This window comes from Saccostrea echinata, unplaced genomic scaffold (assembly GCF_033153115.1).
Source record: "Saccostrea echinata isolate AGI-Se365-2 ecotype Australia unplaced genomic scaffold, CSIRO_AGI_Sech_v1 ptg000054l, whole genome shotgun sequence".
In the NCBI taxonomy this organism is placed as follows: domain Eukaryota; kingdom Metazoa; phylum Mollusca; class Bivalvia; order Ostreida; family Ostreidae; genus Saccostrea; species Saccostrea echinata.
Window position 1 is genome coordinate 2,488,972 of NW_026889803.1, and position 22,537 is coordinate 2,511,508.

Genomic DNA, 22,537 nt, shown 5'->3' on the forward strand with positions numbered 1-22,537 from the left:
TTAATTCTCTTAATTACTTTATTGCAGCCATTTACAATTTATCAACATCAAACTTTTTTCCCAGTCTTTGTCCCAGAAAATTCCTTTGTACATACAACAGTATTTTCATGTATAAATAACAAATCACAAAAAGATGAAAACGTAAACAATCACAGAATGGTTATAGCACACACACACACAAGCTTGTCAGAAAACTTAATGGTCATGAGCAAAGCAATGTTGTCTCAGAGCCTCACTACATGTATATACATTAATACACAATCATGCATCAAAAAAACCTTAAATGTCGGAATAAGTTTCTTAGTTTAAGACTCAAGGAATATACCTTATTAAATTTTATATCAATCGTTAGATTTTTTTCTTTCCTAAGATCTCTCAAATTAAGTTTTATTTGGTAAAAGGATTTCTACTTGATGTAGGAAATGAAAAGCAACGGAAGATAATTTGCAACAGACTGTATCAGGAACAAAAACTTAAGAAAATTTGACCCAGAAGCACAAGCACATACATTTACAACACATGATAAAAAAAGTTCTGCAATTATGCCCTCACGAAAGCATTAACAATTTTCTTCTATATAACAAACGCTAGTTTTATGCCGCGAGATGACTAGTAACACTGATATGTTTGTAACTGTTTAGGTTCCTGATATTGATGGTACAACTTCACACATGGTAAATAAAAAAAACACACATGACACAATTTAAATGCATTCAAGATGGGAACAAATGGTATATTTTAGAACTTCAAGTTTTGGACATTTTCTCATTTAACACATCAAAACAAAATGAAGTTTTGGACATTTTCTCATTTATCACATCAAAACAAAATAATGGGTTGGACAATGTTACCTCTACCTGCATCAACTGTATATAGCGGCAATGTGGAGATGTCAATAGTACCGCCTCTCTTATCATGGAGATTCTTCGTGAAAGAAACTTCAAATGGTGTACAAAAAGTGTGAGGTTTATATTTTCACCATAAAACATGTCATGCAAGGTCTATAGTATCTCTGTAAACATGGGGAAATACAAGCCACTTCAAACAAAGCAATACAGAAGTCATAAAGCAGTAAACAAAATGTTTGAGGTACAGACATCAAGTTGACCACACAAAAAAATTCTAACATGGAACAGGATAATCACATTAAAATCAGAAGCAGTTATCTGAGGTTTCACTAAGAACCATCTGTATTATATTTTTTTCTCACACGGTAAGAAATTGGATAATAATGATTACTGGTATAACATAGAGATTACAAATAATATGTTCAACTCACTAAACGAGCGCAGAGAGGAACAAAGCTGAGACTTACGTGAAGTCTCCTCAATCAACTGAAACTGTTCATTCTATTAAAGTGAGCAGTGTTCAATCAACATTTGTTCATTTGACTGAAACACTTGTCAACAAATGCAAACAAGATCACAGTAGATTCTTAGAAAGCTCTTGGTCTGCAATTAAAATCTAAACCACCATAAATATCAAACAATACATTCCCCATTTTAAGTTGTTTTCATTAATATTTCATATTTTGTACCAAAAAAAAATTAATCAAGATCTTCCATCAGATGCTGTGGAAAACCAAACCAATGAAATAAAAAAATCTGTTGAATCTTATTTTCAAACATATTAATAACTTGATATGTTCTATGTTTGACAGTCCCTTGTTATAACAATAAACTTGCTTCAAAATATTTCTCAGATATTAAACTATTATACGTATCAGCCAGTTAATATTAATGTACCGGGTATGTCTTAACTGACAGACATTGTTAGACTCACAGAACGTAGCTATCTACTGTTTAGGGGGGAGGGGAAACAATTTAAGAGCAGACTAATTCTCTAGTGACATGAAACTAACTAAAGGAACACATGGATGGTGTTGATTTCTGTTGTCAAGGATTATCTTCTTTTTGATTGCTTCCAAGCTTCTATTTTCTTCTTGAGATCGTTGGCTGAATTAAAATAAAGGTTTAATAAAGAGATTAGCTGAATACATTTGGAATAAATATTTAACATGAGGGTCAAATTTTATATTTTCACATTTGTATCTTTCTAGAACAAACGGTTAAAATATTGATTTTATACATAAGGTTATTATTTTCGTACTAGCTTGGGATAAGAATGCAATACAATAATGCAATTTTAGAAGTATGGTTTGATTGGTTGCTTTGAGTGGTACTTAATAATTGCACTTGCATATCAATTTATCTCTGGTGGTGGTTTGTTTCTTACTTAAATGCTTTAATCACAGAAAGCTAATACTCTAAAGAGCACTTTAAAAATCTCACCTGGTATTAGCTGCTCTTCTGTAAGAGGTTGTCTATTAAATGGGTCAGTCTGAGAGTTCAGTAAATGCCGGCTTATGATTGGTCGATCCATGATGGCACCACTAGGCAAGAGGACTGGATCAGACATTAAGGTGTCCATCAGGGGATCTGAAAAACAAGGAACAAAGGAAAAGGTTACATAAAAAGAAAATGAAGCCTCTACATTACATGTTGTAATATGGTAATTATTTCATGATTTCTGGATTAATTCTTTCAATACAAAAATTCTTGAAAATAAATAAATGTGGATTCAGTTAATCACCATGCAGGAAAAAAACCTGATGGGATTGTAAGCCCCCTCCCCCTTTTCCCACCTTCCTCTCCCAAAATTCATACAATGAAACACATTAAAGTGATTTGTTATAAATGTAATTCATTATATTTACATTTGCAATATATGACAATACGAATTAAATTGACATTCAATGTTCAATGACATGCAGTTGGTCATGTGATCAGACTTTCTTGCGTATAGAAAGTAAACTACGCGAGTCATTTGGAAAGTTCTGACTGTGACGTCACATGACGTCGTTGCATTTTCATAACAAAGTGTAAATTAAGCGTATTTTTCTTTGTAACACAAATAAAAGTATAAAATATAAATATAAGAAATAAAATATCATTTTTTAGAGTTTCAATGGGATATGAAATGAAGTTGGTACGTGACCAAATCTACAAATCGCCCTTTCGGCGTTATAGGATTTGGTCAAGTGACCAACTTCATGTCATATCCCAATGAAACTCTAAAAATGATATCTTATTTCTTAAATATCTTATAAGTTAAAAATACTTTTTTAAACTGAAATGACAATTACTATACCATAAGTGTGAATTCATTATAAGCATGTTCGCTGTAACTGTTTTATTGTATTACATCCAAAACTGACCTCTAAATTCTTCAGGTATATCTCCATAATCTACCTCTGCCTTCTGCTTTTCTACCACAATTTTGTCAACTTTTTCTTGAAGGAAGCGGAACTGTTCTATCTCCACATTAGTCTTAATCATAGCTTTCTGCATTCTGGCAATTGCATCATTGAAAAGTTCATGGCGATAAGATCTCTACAAGGAAGAAAGCAAATTTCTTTAATAAAGATGAATATTTTAAAGCAAATGATTCAAAGAAATAAGAGATTCTTTTTAACATCGCATGTGCTTGCATAAAATCAAATTGGTACAACAGACTCATTTTTCAATTAAAAAAAAAATAGAATCATTTCTCCATAAAAAAGAAAAAATAATAATAATAAAATAGAATAATTAACCTCATCATTGGCAATGGCATTAGCAAATTCATCACAGTCTAAATGTAGGTAAATGTCTGTCAATCTATTGAGCAATTCCTTTGGTTCCCAGCCATACTTCTCAGGATTCTTCACCTTGAGATTTTTACACTTCGGACCACACAACTGTTGGAGATTGAAATTCAACATGGCTGCCAGTCGTTCAGCTAGTTCCTACAAAGGTATAATTTATTTGAAACATTTACTTTTATACTTGTTACTGAGTATAAATCATTAAGACATGAGAGAAATAATTTATTTCTCCATCTCATATATTTTATCAAATGTTTATACTTTAAAATATTTTTATATCAAGATTATCATTTTAAATGTCTTAAGTCTTCATCCTATTCATTAATTCAGAAAGTTTCAGAGAATGGTCATACAGGTTTGAGGAAGGGTTTCTTAATCTTCTCTGTGAGATACTGGAACATATCTACAGTCTCTGTAGCCAGAGTGAGGTAAGATCGACACTGTCTCTCATCCATAGCCAACTGTCTCTGTCTGGACTGCTGCTGTTCCTGTCACAATACAAAACAAATTTTATATGATAGATTGACTGGACTATTATTAATATTGGGATCTGAAAAGCATTTTACACTTATATGCTTTCATATTCATATATGTTTTAAAAAAAACCTATATATAAGACTATTCTCATTTCTAACTTCAAACAAGAAATAGCAAATCACTTCCAATCTTTTAATTGTACTCACAAGGCAAAAACATGAAATATTACAAAACAAATTATACTGCTATAACTTTTTAGATCTTCAATACAATATAAATGTTAGCCTCTATTAATATTCATTTAAATTGCCCCAAAATATCAGTATATTTCCATTTCTATTTGTTTTCTCTGTGATAACTCTTTAAAAGTTAGGAGAGTTGATTTCTTGATCATTCCACCGTAATGCAGATTTCGCCAAGCGAAAGGTCAGGAACTAAGAAGGCCTAATATGCTTGTAATTCTTGTGCGGCTGTCTTTGTATCAGACTCTTAAGGAGGCCTAATATGCATGTAATTTTCGTGCGGCTGTCTTTGTGTTTGACGTCAGTGGGCGGGGATTATTGAAATTGACATGTGAGGCCTCGTGTAATTTAAATCTATTAGTCTACATTTTTAAAATCTAAATTTACAATTTTATTTCACAATGAAATGGAAATATAAGGAATCACTGTCTAGTTAGTAGAGTATGCCAGGGACATCAACGATAGTTGGAAACATGGGATAATTTATGCATAATGGGCTTTGCCCGTTATGCAAATTATCCCACGTTTCCAACTATCATTGATCCCCTGGCATACTCTACTAACTAGACAGTGATTCCTTAAGTATCCCCTCCCTGCCTGACCTTTGGCTGCCTCTCCCATTCCTCCATGTTCTGGATGGCCTCCTGAACCTCATGGATCCTCTTCAGACAGTCTAGACTTTCGTCCAACAGGAACGTAGTGTCATTCATCAACATGTTCACAAACTTCACAAACTGTTTACCATTCCTGAAAGAAACATTCAAACATCATATATACAAGCTTACTTTATATTCTGAACATCAAAGAAATCTTATATTTTGCAATATAGAAGTAACATGTTATATTTAAATTCTTTGCTTGACATTTCATGTACAATATCATACACAAATCTTAGGCAAACACAAACTGTAACTGGTTAATTCAAAACAATAGTTAAATCTTACTGAGCCTCCTCTATCATGTTCAGTTGGTGTTGTGGAGTCTGCCACATTGACTTAAAGATGATACTGAGATGGTAACGGATGGAAAACTTGTCATAAAATTCATTGCTGGCTCCAGTGGTCTCAATATCTGTTGAGAGAACAACATATTATAATTATACAATTCTGATCTGAACCAAATTAGACTACATGATGGTCATGCCAGGTCAATACATGTCATATGAAATATCAGTCAATCTTTAAATTATTCAGATCTACATAATTCTATTTCTTAAGAGCTAAGCATTAGCTCCTTTAGAAAGAGTTTATGCAAAACATTACCTGTGTAGAACTTCATGAGAGCTGGTACCAGGTGTTTGAGAGCCAGAGGATGGAGTAAGAACTGTTCATTGAGAGTCCCTGTTCTGCGTTGTACGCTGGGGTTCATGACAAAGAGCACCTCGACAAGCTTGGCTGTCAGGTAGGGGTTACCTATGTACTCATTGTTACACACCATTACAATCAACATGTGTATGATCTGCTTCATACAGGGGTCATTCAGGACATCTGGACAAAATCTGAAGGTAAGCAAGAAATATTATGTCAGAGTATACCGGGTACTTTTTCATGCAATAATAGACAGTCATATATAAACCTTAATATTTTTGAGAGGGTAATATTTCCAATATTTATTTGTTAAACCTTTTCTTTCGGATTTTTTTAAAGGAAAAATAATCATTTATTATGTAAAATAATTCTTTAAAAATATTTCTTGATATGTCTTCGGTTGTTAGATTTGCAACATTTTTTTTTTTGGTGGAGATAAAGGGTAGGGAATCATCAAAGTCTTCTAAGTAGAAATCATATTGACATTGCAGTGATATAATGACTTACTGGATAATAAAGAGGAGGAAATCAGCAATGTCTTCTAAGTAGAAATCAGGAAGAGCTCCAAAAGGCATTGGCACATTTCTGGACAATGGTAGAGTTTGACTAAAATGAAAACACAAAAATGAAGTTCACATTTTTGAATATTGCTTACTTTTTTTTTTATTGTATATTTTTTTCTCAGTGAGTTAAATTGTTTTGGGGAGAATAAAATAAATGTAAGATCAAAACTAGTTAAAAGACTGCAAATAAAAATAAGTTTTTTTTTTTTTTTATTGGAAGAAACAAGAAGTCTGTGAGCCAATGCTCACTAATAATACCCCCGCTCTGAAGTGAATACACAAGTTCAGTTATGGACAAACACAGTGATAACCAGGAAATTGACATCAGATTTGTAAAAACTGAATCCCAACATATGGCATGCCTAAACAAAGAAAAAATTTCAAGCATCTGCGATGAGTAGTTGCTGAGAAAACTACGACGAAAATTTATTATGTATGGTACGGACAGACGCACGGATAAACAGGAAGTTGACATCGGATTTGTTCCAAAAATGAATCCTATTATATGGCATGCCTAAACAAAGATTGTGCTAAAATTTAAAGCATCTGCAATGAGTAGTTGCTGAGAAAAGTACGACGAAAATTTGTTATGTATGGTACGGACAGACGCACGGATAAACAGGAAGTTGACATCCGATTCATACAAAAATGAATCCCACCATATGGCATGCCTAAACAAAGAGTGTGCTAAAATTTCAAGCACCTCTGATGAGTAGTTGCTGAGAAAACTGCGACCAAAGTTTCTTATGTGTGGTACGGACAGACGCACGGATAAACAGGAAGTTGACATCGGATTAGTACAAAAATGAATCTCACCATATGGCATGCCTAAACAAAGAGTGTGTTAAAATTTCAAGCACCTGTGATGAGTAGTTGCTGAGAAAACTGCGACCAAAGTTTGTTATGTGTGATACGGACAGATGCACGGATAAACAGGAAGTTGACATCGGATTAGTACAAAAATGAATCTCACCATATGGCATGCCTAAACAAAGATTGTGCTAAAATTTCAAGCATCTGTGATGAGTAGTTGCTGAGAAAACTACGACCAAATTTTTTTATGTATGGTACGGACAAACGCACGGATAAACAGGAAGTTGACATCGAATTCATACAAAAATGAATCCCACCATATGGCATGCCTAAACAAAGAGTGTGTTAAAATTTCAAGCACCTCTGATGAGTAGTTGCTGAGAAAACTGCGACCAAAGTTTGTTACGGACAGACAGACAGACAGACAGACGGACAGACAGACAGACACACAAGGGTAAAACAGTATACCCCCCTCTCCTTCGGAGCGGGGGTATAATAAAGACTCTCCATACCCCATATTCTCAGGGTCTGCAACTTTCAGTAAGTATGTACACACTACACTGTAGAAATTTAAACAACGGCGAAGTAGGGACTCATCTAGCACAGCAGCATCTGCACACAATTTACTTTTCTGTAATCTCTGGAAAAGTGATCAATTCAACTCATATGAAAGTTTTTAACAGTTATAAAAAAAATACACAGATAAAAAATACAAGGTAAAGTAGATTTTAAAACAATTTGAAAGATAAAAGAGTGAATTACCAAAAATATAAATGCAGTAATGAAAATTGCATATATAATTTGAACCCATAGTCAAAAATAAAACTGCAGGTTTCAAAATCAACATTTCAGTGAAAACTAGAAGAAAAAAAACCAGCTTGTAGCAATGAATTAGAGTTATACTTGTTGATACCTGAACTTGAGATTTCCACTTCTTCAGCATTTCTTTGTTCCTGGCAGCATTGGGAAATTGACTCCATTGTGACTCTGAATTTTCTAGATCCTCCACCATTCTGTTGAGATCACGTATTGCACGTAGGCGGCGCTGATATCTCCGGATTGCAGGAATGATTGACAGGTGGTGACAATGTAAGGTCAAGAAAAAGCATTCTGTGGGAAATTTGGGATCCTGCCATGGGGGCGATCCTTTGGCTTTACAGAAAGTCAGATGTTTATGAGAATAAATATCCTCTTACATGAAAATCACATTTAAAAACTCTCCCAGTTAAAGCATTCCTACTTCTTGCTTATAGATACCCCGGTATAAATACTTACACAAATCCTTGATCCACTTTTCAGCTTGCTGTGGAAGGGCCTTTAATCTGGTCTCTGACTTAATGCTGACTCTTGAGTTTGGATGAAAAGGGTAGTAGGTATCAACCTGAAGAGCATAAGTAATGAAATTAGCCTTATTGTATACCTCAACATATCAGCATAAGTCAAATTAGCCTGACAGTATAGTTTTATACCTCGGCATAACAGCATAAGTTATATTAGCCTGACAGTATAGTTGTATACCTCAGCATATCAGCATAAGTTGTGTACGTGCACTCATTCTAACATATTCAACTTGGCACATTTAAAAATAATAGCCTTATAAGTCCAGGAATAAATAGTGCTGTTAAGGTTTACATTCATCATACATGACTGTACACATAATTCCTTTCTTTCTTGTGGGGTCATGAATTAGAGTACTTGTAACAATGCATGACACTCAAGTAAAAATCCTACTAAAATACATGCAAGTACACAGTAATTAATATATATTAAATGTATTGCAAAAAATTTTCTTTCATTTTCCAATAAATTTAAATGCACATCAACATGACTATTCTTGTTGTAAATTCTGTACACATGTACTTACTTTATCAAGAGTAATTTTCACTGATAATTGTTGAAGGACGGACAACAAATTCAGCATGAATCCATCTCCAGCAACATATCTCTCATCCACCTGTTAACAAAATTTACTGCTTGATTATCTTATTTCTATCTAGTGTTTATACTTTTTAGGTTGATTTTTGCATGTAAATGCTTGCACCAAAACCTGTTCTATGCAGACATAATACCACTCTCAATAATTTGTCTCCTATTTTTAGATAAGATGTTAAAACTGCTTCTAACCTGTATCTGAGATTTCTTTGCATTTCTTTCCAGTGCTGTGGCTAAGTAAGTCAGAGCTAGATCTCTGCTAGATCCATTGACTAGAATATTATGTATGATTTTGAACAGTTCAGTCCTAACATACTCCAGGCCGTGCTGTAGAGACTGATGAATCAGTTTAGTGCTATCAGCTGACAGCTGGTGACCAGAGAAAAACTTCTCCACAACTTTTGTCTGAAAAAAAAAATAATAATGTAGGATTTAGTCTATATTATTAGGCAAAGAGTAGACAGACTTTAAGAAACAAAAAATTCTTTGTTTTAATGAGTTGCGGTTTACAATGAAGTGCCCCGCCACAGCATGATACGCCCGTCAAATATTGTTCAATTATCAAAAACAGTTTAGAGTGCAAGAAAATCATGTCAACCTTGATACGGGTACAAGGATTTCCATGATTTTTCCATTCCTTATAATATTTGTTTATACATCTCCTGTGGTGTACGCATTAATTTTAACAAATATTACATTATAGATCCTCAGCTGGTTGTGTTAGAGCTTGACAAATGCCAATCTGCAGCCACCCCCCCCCCCCCCTCCACACACACATCTTTCATATTTGTGAGACATGATGCTCTAGTTGATATTTTCAAACAAGAGGCTCATGGGCCACAGCGCTCACCTGAGTAACTTTGGACTTGCTGTTTTTCACCTGATTCCCCCCCCCCCCCCCGTAGTACTTATTATGGCCCCGCCCTACCCCCAGGGGTCATGATTTGAACAATTTAGAATCTACACTACCCCAGGATGCTTCCACATAAGTTTCAGCTTTTCTGGCCCAGTGGTGCCTGAGAAGAAGATTTTTAAAGATTTTTCCTATATATTTCAATATAAAATTGGATTCCCTATTGTGGCCCCGCCCTACCCCTGGGGGTCATGATTTGAACAATTTAGAATCTACACTACCCCAGGATGCTTCCACATAAGTTTCAGCTTTTCTGGCCCAGTGATGCCTGAGAAGAAGATTTTAAAATATTTTTACTACATATTTCAATGTAAAACTTGGATTTCCTATTGTGGCCCCACCCTACCCCCGGGGGTCATGATTTGAACAATTTAGAATCTACACTACCCCAGGGATGCTTCCACATAAGTTTCAGCTTTTCTGGCCCAGTGGTTCTTGAGAAGAAGATTTTTAAAGATTTTTACTACATATTTCAATGTAAAACTTGGATTTCCTATTGTGGCCCCGCCCTACCCCCAGGGGTCATGATTTAAACAATTTAGAATCTACACTAACCCAGAATGCTTCCACATAAGTTTCAGCTTTTCTGGCCCAGTGGTTCTTGAGAAGAAGATTTTTAAAGATTTTTCCTATATATTTTAATGTAAAATTGGATTCCCTATTGTGGCCCCGCCCTACCCCCGGGGGTCATGATTTGAACAATTTAGAATCTACACTACCCCAGGATGCTTCCACATAAGTTTCAGCTTGTCTGGCCCAGTGGTTCTTGAGAAGAAGATTTTTAAAGATTTTTACTACATATTTCAATGTAAAACTTGGATTCCCTATTGTGGCCCCGCCCTAACCCCGGGGGTCATGATTTGAACAAATTAGAATCTACACTACCCAAGGATGCTTCCACTTAAGTTTCAGCTTTTCTGGCCCAGTGGTTCTTGAGAAGAAGATTTTTACTACATATTTCAATGTAAAACTTGGATTCCCTATTGCGGCCCCGCCCTAACCCCGGGGGTCATGATTTGAACAATTTAGAATCTACACTACCCCAGGATGCTTCCACTTAAGTTTCAGCTTTTCTGGCCCAGTGGTTCTTGAGAAGAAGATTTTTTAATGACCCCACTCAATTTTTGTATTTTCTTGATTATCTCCCCTTTGAAGGGGACTTGGCCCTTCATTTTAACAATTTAAACTCCCCTTCACCCAAGGATGCTTTGTACCAAGTTTGCTTAAAATTGGCCCAGTGGTTCTTGAGAAGAAGTCGAAAATGTGAAAAGTTTACAGACAGACGGACAGACGGACGGACGGACGATGGACAACGGGTGATCAGAAAAGCTCACTTGAGCTTTCAGCTCAGGTGAGCTAAAAATATAAAAATATCATATTAAGCAATATCAATTTAGTCTTCACCACTTAATCTATACCCAATTAATTTTGAAAATAAAAAGGCTGGCAGTCAAATGACATATGCTATAAACTGACCAGCAGTACTTCTGTCTAATTTCCAAAGGATACAGATAAGAGTTGCTTGATCAGAGATGCTCTTACAGAAATGATTGAGACAGCTACCCTTTCAACATTGAACTCATAAATTAATCTTAAACTGGATGCATGTCCACTCATTACTCCCAAGGGATGAATGGATCTGCACTATTTTCTTTGTAGTGCAATAAAAATGCATATTTATGTCATCCTGAAGTTAAATTTGAAAACAAAGATTTTTTTTAAAATTTGTTACAAAGATTTCTAAAAAAAAAAAACTTGTGTCATCTTGAAGCAACATTATTAATAAGGTTCCTGCATGACTCTTAGATTTGTAGTGGCTATCTACCATAATTAAAACATTTTTTTTAAATACTTGATTTTTTTAGATTTAATGTCAGACTAGCTGGTTTTAAGCTGCAATCATATGATGGACAATGGGCATGCTGATTTCAATATTAACCCCCCCCCCCCCCCCCCCAGTATAATTAGTTTTAATTAATTAGTTTGTTATAAAATATCAACAAATTTTATTATTATGCAAAATCAAATTAGTTTTAATTACTTTTCACCGAATTCATTTTAAAAGTTAGGCTAGCCTGTGAACAAGAACTACATGTATTTAATCCAACATTTGCCCAGTCCCGAGAGATATAGATAACACCTGCTTGATCAAAGATACTCTACCAGTTAGCTCCTCACACTAAACTCATTAATTTCTCTCTAATTTGACATGCAATTTTCTGTTATCAAAATTCTACTTGACCAGTGCTTGATAATTAAACCCATGGGAGAGGTGGAATTTCTCTTATAACATTACATTTGTTATAGATTGCTGTACAGTATATAATGAAAAAAATAAGTATTTTCTTGATTTAACATTTTTTTAATATGGATACTGCAACACTCTTACATTTTTTGGGATTGTGTAATTTAATAGTAAAAAGGCATTTTTTTTTATTAAATTTCACTTAAATTAAAGGTCACAGTGACCTTGAAATAGGTCACGACACACCTTCTATCTAAGATGCATAAATTGGCCAAGTTTGATGAATCTAAGTCTAATAGTTTTCTAGTTATGAGCCGGACAGGATTTTTCCATATTTGGCCATAGCATCTTAATTAAAGGTCAGAGCGACCTACTTTTAATGCGCAACACACCTCCTACCAAAGATGCATCAGCTGACAAAGTTTGATAACTCTAGGCCTAATAGTATTAAAGTTATGAGCCGGACACGAAAAAGCTAACAGATGGACGGACGGACATGAACGCTATAACATAATACGTCCCGTCTTAAGACGGGCGTATAAAAAGTACTCACATTGTCCTCAGCAAACACAGACACACCTAGGAATGGTCCGAGCCAGGAGAGCTTTTCTAACTCCATACCCGTGGCCTGGGTCATGGAGGCTGGGATCCAATTCAACAGCTGTACAGCCTGGTAATACAAAACAACATGTCAGTTACAATAAAATAATAACATTCACAATAATAACACATATTAATGATAAACAGGACTGCAGTATTCCAATATTTTAGACCCTGAGACTTTTGACTGGGGTGCCAATAATAATTGCTGCATTTATTTGTGGTTCTTAAAATTGTAGATCATTGTTCAAACATCTAATACCAGTACCTTGTTCACACTAGATTTACTATTCTGAATTCAGAAGTGTCATTGTCAGTTTGGAACTAAAGTCAAATTGCATTTACATGGGTTTCTGAATGTTTATTAATGATGCCAAACTGAAATTCTAATTCTATATATTGTATGATGTATAAGTAAAATTAATGGTTATTAAACTAAAAAATAAAGAATGTTTTGTCCATTTATATTTTTCCAAGGGCAAAGAATATGTTGCACATCATTTTTCTAATGATTTGCATAAAGAAAAAAAAAAGAGGTTTCAATTGACATCAGCAGAATTCCAAGAAATGGCACTGATCTATCATTATTAGTGTTATTTTCAGCAAAACACTTAACAGATTTTCCTAATTACTAGTACTACAGATGTAAAATTGATTTGCATTCATGCATCACATTTTCAATTCAAAGTTAATGTTAATTTACATTCACCAGATAATACATTAACTCCCTTGTTCATGTTAATTCAGTTGTCAGTCTACCTGCTACACTGACATAGATCTCAGTCAGAGCTTCGTAATTAATGCAATCTGCATCTGAATACAATCCACATTGAGAAGCAATGCAGAAATGAAATCCACATAGCATGGCCGTAGGAACGGGGGGGGGGGGGGGTGCCCCCCAATAATTTTGCCGATATATAGATTACTATAGAAAACATAGATACTATATGCACTATATGCTTGTGCCCCCTCAATAAAAACGTCTGATGAGATTTTTTTTTTTTTTTTTTTTTTTTTTTTTTGCTTGTCAAGAAATTTTGGTAGTTGATAGTGCCCCCTCAACTGAAAATGTATGGCTGTGCCCCCCCAAAACTGAAATTGCTTACTATGGGCCTGCATAAGCATACATATGAATTATGTAATAGATTTCAGTATCAAGACAAGAGGCCCAAAGGCCTTAACGCTTACCTGAGTATAAAACAATGCACAGAAGATCCATAGAGTATAAAATAAACTGATAGAAGAAGCTTTTGTAAATCTTTGATTGTCCGTTGTGGCCCCACCCTATCCCCAGAGTCCAAAGTCATGATTTGAACAAATTGAATCTATACTAGCTGAGGATGTTTCCATGTAAATATAACCAATCATGGCTTTGCTGTTCTTGAAAAAAGAATTTTTTTTTCAAGATTTTTCCTACATTTTCCAATGTGAAACTTTCATTGTCCATCATGGCCCACCCTACCCCTGGGGATCATGGTTTTAACAAACTTGAATCTACACTACCTGAAGATGTTTCCACATTTCATCTTTCTTGGCCCAGTGGTTCTGGAGAAGAAGATTTTTCCAATGTATTCCCATGTAAAACTTTGATCATCCATTGTGGCCCCACCCTACCCCAGGGGGTCATGATTTTAAAAAACTTGAATCTACACTACCTGAGAATGTTTCCAGATAAGTTTTATCTTTCTTGGTTCTGGAGAAGAAAATTTTTAAAGATTTTTTCTGTGTATTTCTATGTAAAACTTTGATCATATCAAAATGACTAATCATGGCTTTGCTGTTCTTGAGAAGAAGAAATTTTCCTATATATTCCTATGTAAGACTTTGATTCCCCATTGTAGCCCCACCCTACCCCGGGGGGTCAGGATTTGAACAAACTTGAATCTACACTACCTGAGGATGCTTCCATATATTGACCAATCATGGCTCTGCTGTTCCTGAGAAGAAGATTTTAAGGTATGTCACTCGTGAAATTAGTTATATCAAGGATTTTTTGAGAAGTATATTTTAGATAAGTACTCATATAGCATGACTCAAAATCGCAAAGAAAATGGGGGGTCAGTGTGCATCTTACTGAGCTACGGTATAATTAAGTTGACCTTTTTGCACTTAAATTGTAACTCTTTGGTTAATCACTTTTATCTTTATCATATTTTATCAGATGTAATTATGGCAATAAATATAATCCTATTTTACGTAAAATAGTTTGAATAATATTTATAATTGAACAATTCATGCAAATTAATACGCATTAATTATTGTGTGACCTTTTTGCACTAAAAAAATATCACATTTGGGGTATAAAAAATCTAAGTAGGCAATCAAATATTTTCTTGTATCAAACTTTTTATGACTTAAGTGCTGATCGGTTGGAAGTATCAGGTTGTTAAAAATAATGAAAGAAAAAGTTGGGGTCAGTGATGTGAATTTTGAGATATTGGTCAAAATGTGCGATTTTCAGGCAAAAAATGATGTAAATTTTATCATGACTTCTTCAATATATCTTCATTTCTTGACAAAGTCTGTTGAGTGAATGTGTAAAATTTGTTCTAAAAATATAAATTGAGACCTATATTTAATATTCCTAGCATATCATAACGGAAAATATTCTCTAAGTTAAAATATATGGGGCTAAAGTTCCAAGATATTAAATTTAACAAATGTGTAGATTTGAAGAATTTTCTTCTAAATATCCTTCCACCACAAGAAATAGTTCCTCATAAATCTTGCTTCTTTATGAATTTATGAGCAGTTATTTAATTGAATGTTGAATAATTTGCATTGTTTAATTTAAATATGTTATAAATAGTTTTGAAGTTAAAGGATCTGACTGAACTTTTCTAAAAAGCTGACGAGTGACATACCTTAAAAGATTTTTCCTATATATTTCTATGTAAAACTTTGATCATCCATTGTGGCCCCACCCTACCCCAGGTGTCATGATTTGAATAAACTTGAATCTACACTACCTGAGGATGCTTCCATATAAATATGACTCATCACAACTTTGCTGTTTTTGAGAAGAAAATTTTTAAAGATTTTTCCTATATATTTTTATGTAAACTTTGATCATCCATCGTGGCCACGCCCTACCCCTGGGGTGTCATGATTAGAACAAACTTGAATCTACACTACCTGAGAATGCTTCCATATAAATATGACTCATCATGGCTTTGCTGTTCTTGAGAAGAAGATTTTAAACGATTTTTCCTAAATTATTTCTATGTAAACTTTGATCATCCATTGTGGCCCCACCCTACCCCCGGGGGTCATGATTTGAACAAACTTGAATGAGAAGAAGATTTTTAAAGATTTTTCCTATATATTTCTATGTAAAACTTTGATCCTCCATTGTGGCCCCACCCTACCCCCCGGGGGTTATGGTTTGAACAAAATTGAGTCTACACTACCTGAGGATGTTTCCATATAAATTTCATCTTACCTGGTCCGGTGGTTCTTGAGAAGAAGATTTTTAAAAGATACCATTAATTTTTCACTAATTCTTAATTATCTCCCCTTGGAAGAAGATGTGGCCCTTCATTGAACAAACTTGAATCATCTTTACCCAAGGATAGTTTGTGGCAAGTTTGGTGGAAATTGGCCCAGTGGTTCTTGAGAAGAAGTTGAAAATGTGATAAGTTTACGCACGACGCACACTCGCATGCCCGCACGACGACGGACGAAAACAGATAGCAATAGGTCACCTGAGTGACTCAGGTGACCTAAAAACTGTGGATTAGATAATCCCATTTCTTTGTGTTTTTGGGTACCCACCAGACCACATATGGGCCGTGTGCTGCCACTCTTGATTTCACAGAGTTCGGAAAGAACAGATAAAGGTTCCCTGTACTGGTCCGTGTCCAAAGACATAGAGTGGATGTGTCGACTTAGACCTTGTAATACTGGGATAAATACCTGGTAAATAAAACAAGATAAAATGTTCACTCATTCTTTACAATGACAGATGATGATTATATTTCATCACTCTACATCTATAGCTGATTTCCTTAAATTTCAATGAAATGTCCTTACACAGACATCACAGTTTGTCAACACATACCTTTACATTGCATAAGAAATATTATAGGCATTATTCTAAAAAAAAAATAAAATTGCAAAAAAAAAACATTAAAAATAAATAACTGAATCAGTTTCTTTATGATTAAATATTGATAAAAATGACTATTTCTGACTTACTCTTGTGAAAGTATCGGGGTCACTACATGTGGTTTGTACAAGTTCTGGCAGAAAGCCTCGAGGTAAGTTGTGAGACAATAGATAGTTCAGAAGTAGAGAAGTACCACCAACAGATCTATAAATATACCAGACACTCGCTAGGGATCATTTTGTCCTAAACGATTCTCAAATAAATTACACATGCAAATATAAATTACTTCTCATTGCATTGGGATGGAGTATTTGTAAATGAAATCAATTCAAAAGGATAACACCTTACTTCTTTTGACATTGTCTTACCTGGGTTTTGTTAGTGCTCCTTGTAGAACTAATGCAGTATGGCAGACACATTGTCTTCTGGCACTGGACAACATCAAACTTAGTGGAGGTACACTAGCTCTCTATAATGTCAATTACTTCACATAGTAATCATGGGAAATATTTCAAGATTCTGAGTGGATTCATAAAGACACATTTCTTTGTATTCAAGATCACAAAAGCTTTTATAGCAGCTTTTCTTTGTTTTCTTTATGAAAGTAAAAAGGGGTTCACTGATAAAAACACAATAATTGATATAAGATAGAAGACAAACATGCATATGTACCTTAGGGGCCAATCTTTCCTCCAGAGCAGCTCTATCGTAACAGTCCATCAGGTAGTTAATCATTTCTACCTCCTTACATTTCTCTGGCGGATACTTCTCAGAAAATTCCCGCTTTGGTTGCATATCTGGGGACATCATGGTGCTAACTCTATCACACATAAACAATAGTGCTGACATGAAAATTTGAACATGCTGCAGAATGTTATGTTTTTTAATTTGTTGATCTAAAAAAATATTTTTTTCTTTGGGGAGTGGGGGCGGGGGGGGGGGGGGGGGGGGGGTCATCCTTTTCTTCACATTTTAAAATAATAAATGAATTACCAGTAATAAGATTTAAGATATATAAACATACGCTCTTGGGCTTGATCCTGGTTTCTTTGGTGATACAGCATAAGAGACATTTGGGCGAATCTTCAACACTGGGTTTTCAGGACAATCCCGAATTTTCAGCAGCATTTCCATCAAGGCCTGGTTGATCATTTCCTTACTGTCACCTAATGAAAAGGAAGAAAAGAAAAATGGCTCAATAACAAGTACATGGTTTTAAGCACTATACATGAGTCACTGTGGCTTTGGGCATATTACCATATTTTGCCAAATATAATATGCATTAGTGTAAAATAAGCACCCCCTTCTGGGCCTGAAAATTGGGGGAAAAACACAGATCCATTGTATGATAAACAGCAGCAATTTTGACCAAGTGGTAAGTGACTTTAAACATTGCGGTAATTTGCACCAAAAATCTGTGAAAATAATGTACTGAAAATTTATAAAGCATGATAATTCTTCAAATTTGGAATTTTTTTTTTCATCTTGACTTTATATATTGCAGAAATCTTTGCGGAAAAACTTTCATTTCAACAAAGCATGAGATATTGCTGCATTACAGTTTTAAATAACTTTATTTTAAGCTAATAGTAATCTTGACTTTTTATATCTCAGTAATCTTAACGAAAATAATCTTAATTTCAACAGAGCATGAATTATTGTAACATCAAAGTTTTAAAAGACTTGATATTTCTTATTTTTAAACTTAAAATTAATTAGATAAATAGCAAATGTTACAAAAATAAAATCAAATTACAATTAAAAAGTATTTAATGTGTTGTAATCAATACATTCCCAAAGCTGCGAAAAATGACATACAAAGGTGGAATAAATTGATCCTTCTTTAATTATGAAAAGGATAATGATCAAAGTCATTATGATTAATAAGTGCAGTAAATAATAAGTGCCCTGCAAAATTCGATCATTACCCACCAAATTTTCGCTGCATTAAGATGGGTAAATTAACATCAGTCGTTTATTGTGAAAGATAACTTTAAAGTAATTCCCTATGCCAAGGCCCATGGAAATTGTGCGGCAGTGAGCGTATTTTCCATAAACAAGTATATATGACTCTGAAGATGCTGAAAATTTTTTTAACTTAAGGGGATGTCTGAGATAATTGAATGTGTTCACAACAATGACGGCTTTAATTGAGACCTAGAGGGGTGTAGGTGAAATGGATTTTCATTGAGTTATCTAAAACCAAAATAATTGTATTAAATCATTATTTTTTTTTTTAAATTGAGGTGTCTCACTGCTTAGGTACTATGATTGTGAAAGCATGTGGCAAGGGCCAAGATTGTGTAAACATCTATTGATAACATCTTTAATGACGATGTACACAGAGATGATGAATGTACAGCTCTTCTATATATAGACTGTGTCTCTGGGTAATCCTGATAGTGTGATAGCAATGCTTCACCTGGAAGAAAAAGGGGTTAAAAACCTATTGAAGTGCACAATACACACCCCTGTTTCACAAAAAAATATTCTAGGAAAAAAGTGTGTACATTTGTATTATATTCTTTAAAATACGGTAACTGGCATCTATTACAATTATCACTAAAGCCATTAATTTATTTTTTATGCCTCCGTAATCAAAGATTTGGGGGCATATAGGTTTTGCCCTGTCCATCTGTCTGTCTCTCCTTCTGTCTGTTTGTCCACAAAAACTTTAACCTTACCCGTAACTTTTGAATGGTTGGAACTTTGGCTTTCATATTTCACATGTGTATTCCTTGTGACAAGACCTTTCTTTGGATACCATCATATTTGACTTTTTGACCTTGAACTCGGAGTTTGACCCAGTTTTGCAAAATTTTACCCAACTTTAACCTTGGTCATAACTTTTGAACAGTTGGTGCTAGGGCTTTCAGGCTTCACATGTGTAATCCTTATGAATAGACCTTCCTTTGGATACCAACAACTTTGACCTTGACCTAGGAGTTTCACCTACTTTTGAAAAACTTTAACCTTGGCCTAACTTTCGAATGCTTGGTGCTGGGGTTTTAATACTTCACATGTGTATTTCTTGTGAGAAGGCCTTTCCTTGAGCACCATTTATTTTGACCATTTGACCTTAACCTTGATGTTTGACCTACTTTTGAAAAAACTTAAACCTTTTCCTTATCTTTTCAATGGTTGCTGCTAGGGCTTGCTTATTTCACAAGTATATTTCTCGAGACAAGACCTTACTTTGGGTACCAACATATCTGATTTGCTTTTGAGAAAGTTTAACCTTTGCTATAAGTTGCATACAGGAGCATCAGTGTTTCACAAACACATTTTGTTTTACCTACAAACATTCAAATCCACATAAGTGAGAACATATTTAGTTACCTCCATCTACGGAATCTCCAAGCTCAGGTATATAAACTGCTTCCTCCTTCTCCTCTTTCCAGGACACCAGACACACTCGACCTGCGGCCTCAGTCACCTGTTCTACTGTAGCTTCTGAGCCAATACTAGTATCCTGACAATTCAAACATATAAATCATATAAAAAATGCATATTGAATATAACTGCATATGACATTGAAATATTTGTTAAAAAAGAACTCTTTTGTTGGTATTTACCCTTCTCCTCTTTATCTCAAACTTCATATCCTGATCATCTACCTCCATTGTCTCTATACCAGAATCTACATCCATCTGTGATTGAGAACTGGGGAAAAAAATGTATTATGTAGTACAAAATGTAACTAAAGAAACATACAGTAAGATATTAATCAGCCAGATGAAGTGTTACGGATATTGTAAATATCAGTATACAGTCAACCTACTATATCACCAACTTTTGTCCCAGTCTTTTTTGGCATTATATCAAGGGTGGCATTATGAAGAGTTTGGCCTTTTTAGTACATCAATTTAAAAAAAAATCTTTAATTTTGAAATGATTTTAATTCAAGCTATTATTGCAATTACCTACTGTAAAAGCAGAATTACTCATTGGGAATTAAATTCCGTTTACTCCATTGTTAACAATTATCAACAAAATTAAATTCAACATGAAATTTTTATATGACTCTATACTGATTAGGATTACTTTGGAAACAACAAAATTTAATGCCCATGAAATCTTTTTAGATGACAATTCAACGAAATTTTATCCCTACGAAAATCTGTGCTTCTACAGTATATTCATAGTACACATTTGTTATGATTCACCACACAATATACATGGTTTTAGACCATCATGAGTGTAATTGTGGCTTCTTATTGCAGTGTTATTGGGGGAGATATAAAGGAAATATGAGCACAGCTAGCTCTTAAAGCAATGCCTGTGTGGAGAGAAAATTTAGACTGAGCACATTGATCTGAATGAATTTTTTTCTGTGGTAATCTCTGGACCTACAATCCTTGGCAAATTACATCTCACTGCATGCTCTGTTCTTGCGATAACAACAAAAATTCACCAAAAAATAAAGAAACTTACATTGATTAAATATATTTTGTAGAAAGATAGTAGATTAAACATTGATTTCTTTGTTCACAATATGTACTTTTAGAGAATGTGTAATGGAGATCTGAAATTCAACTAATGTCATGTGATGTCAGTCTGTCTTGTGTGGTTTATAGATGCAGAACTTAGGTATCCAGTAATAAATACACAACTGTGTTTGCCCCAATGGTTGCAGCATCAACATATTATGACTTTTTGTACCTAAAGAAGGGGGGGGGGGGCAGATGGCAATCATGGTAGAATTTGTCAATATAAAATGTTTTTGAGTGTGTATACAAATCTTTTTTTACATTTTGATCATGGTATGTGGGTGTGGTGATTGAACAGGTGGCAACTTATAGAGGTGACAATGTATAGTAGTATTGTAATTTCCAAACATACTTTTTCTCTGAGCACTCAGAATCCATATCCAAGCTTCTTTGAGAATCTGGAGTTACTGGATCAACATTGAGACTACCTATACAATTGAAATAAAACAGCATTATATTCCATTCTAAGAGGTACTTACTCAAATTTCGTATAAAAAATTACTTTCATATTAGTGATTTCTCTACCAGCTGTTGGTGGTAACATACTTGGGGGTGTGTTGTTTGTTCGAGAAGGGGTGGACTGAGAGTCAGAGGCCTGGCTTGATCCACCACTGGCCTGTGATGACTGACTTGGAGAGCCATCACCCAGTGAGCCAGAAGATGGATTTCCTCCCAGTCTAGCAAGTCTTCGACGCCGAATCTAAGAATACAAATGTTTTAGATATATAATTCAAATTCAGTATTTGCATGATGAATATTTTAAACTTTAAAAAAGGGAATCCAGAACAAAATTTGTTGAAGAAAACAGCAATCACAGAGGTAAAAAGTTTAAATACAAATTCATTACATAATCTTAAAGACAAAATGATTAACTGATTGTTTGTTTGTATTTTTTTATTGACAAACAAAAAGACATGTGCATAGTGATTTCAATATCCAAATCGTGTTATTTGCACTCACCTCATCAGGAGTTAATTCGCTCATTTTCTCTAGTGATATAACTTCGTTAAATTTTTGAAAATATTAAAATGAAAACAATCTGGTCTCGATAATATATAAATCAGCTGTCATCATCTGCTTCTTTCTTTTTCTCTGTTTTCTATGTAGAAATCATTCACTACGTCATTCATGACCCGGAAGTATTCGATTGTGATCTTAATCATTTCCGTGATTGTGAACGGTTTATTGAATTACAGTGCTT

The 22,537-nt window shown here is 34.4% G+C and overlaps 1 protein-coding gene across 1 annotated transcript; it reads right to left on the reverse strand.

Moving 5' to 3' along the window:
* On the reverse strand, positions 1-22,465 carry LOC133172083 (ubiquitin conjugation factor E4 B-like). Its single transcript, XM_061306890.1, has 25 exons — positions 22,297-22,465; positions 21,883-22,036; positions 21,689-21,764; positions 20,422-20,509; positions 20,186-20,318; positions 17,871-18,012; positions 17,519-17,666; positions 17,215-17,315; positions 16,936-17,050; positions 16,513-16,653; positions 12,692-12,808; positions 9,173-9,385; positions 8,913-9,002; positions 8,324-8,429; positions 7,962-8,200; positions 7,561-7,688; positions 6,180-6,278; positions 5,628-5,863; positions 5,310-5,436; positions 4,968-5,112; positions 4,000-4,134; positions 3,596-3,787; positions 3,218-3,392; positions 2,292-2,438; positions 1-1,955 (listed from the first exon to the last, which is right to left on the reverse strand). Exons 1-25 carry the CDS (start codon positions 22,318-22,320, stop codon positions 1,903-1,905), a joined length of 3,324 nt encoding a protein of 1,107 aa, XP_061162874.1. The 5' UTR covers positions 22,321-22,465; the 3' UTR covers positions 1-1,902.
* Positions 22,466-22,537: the final 72 nt, after the last annotated feature.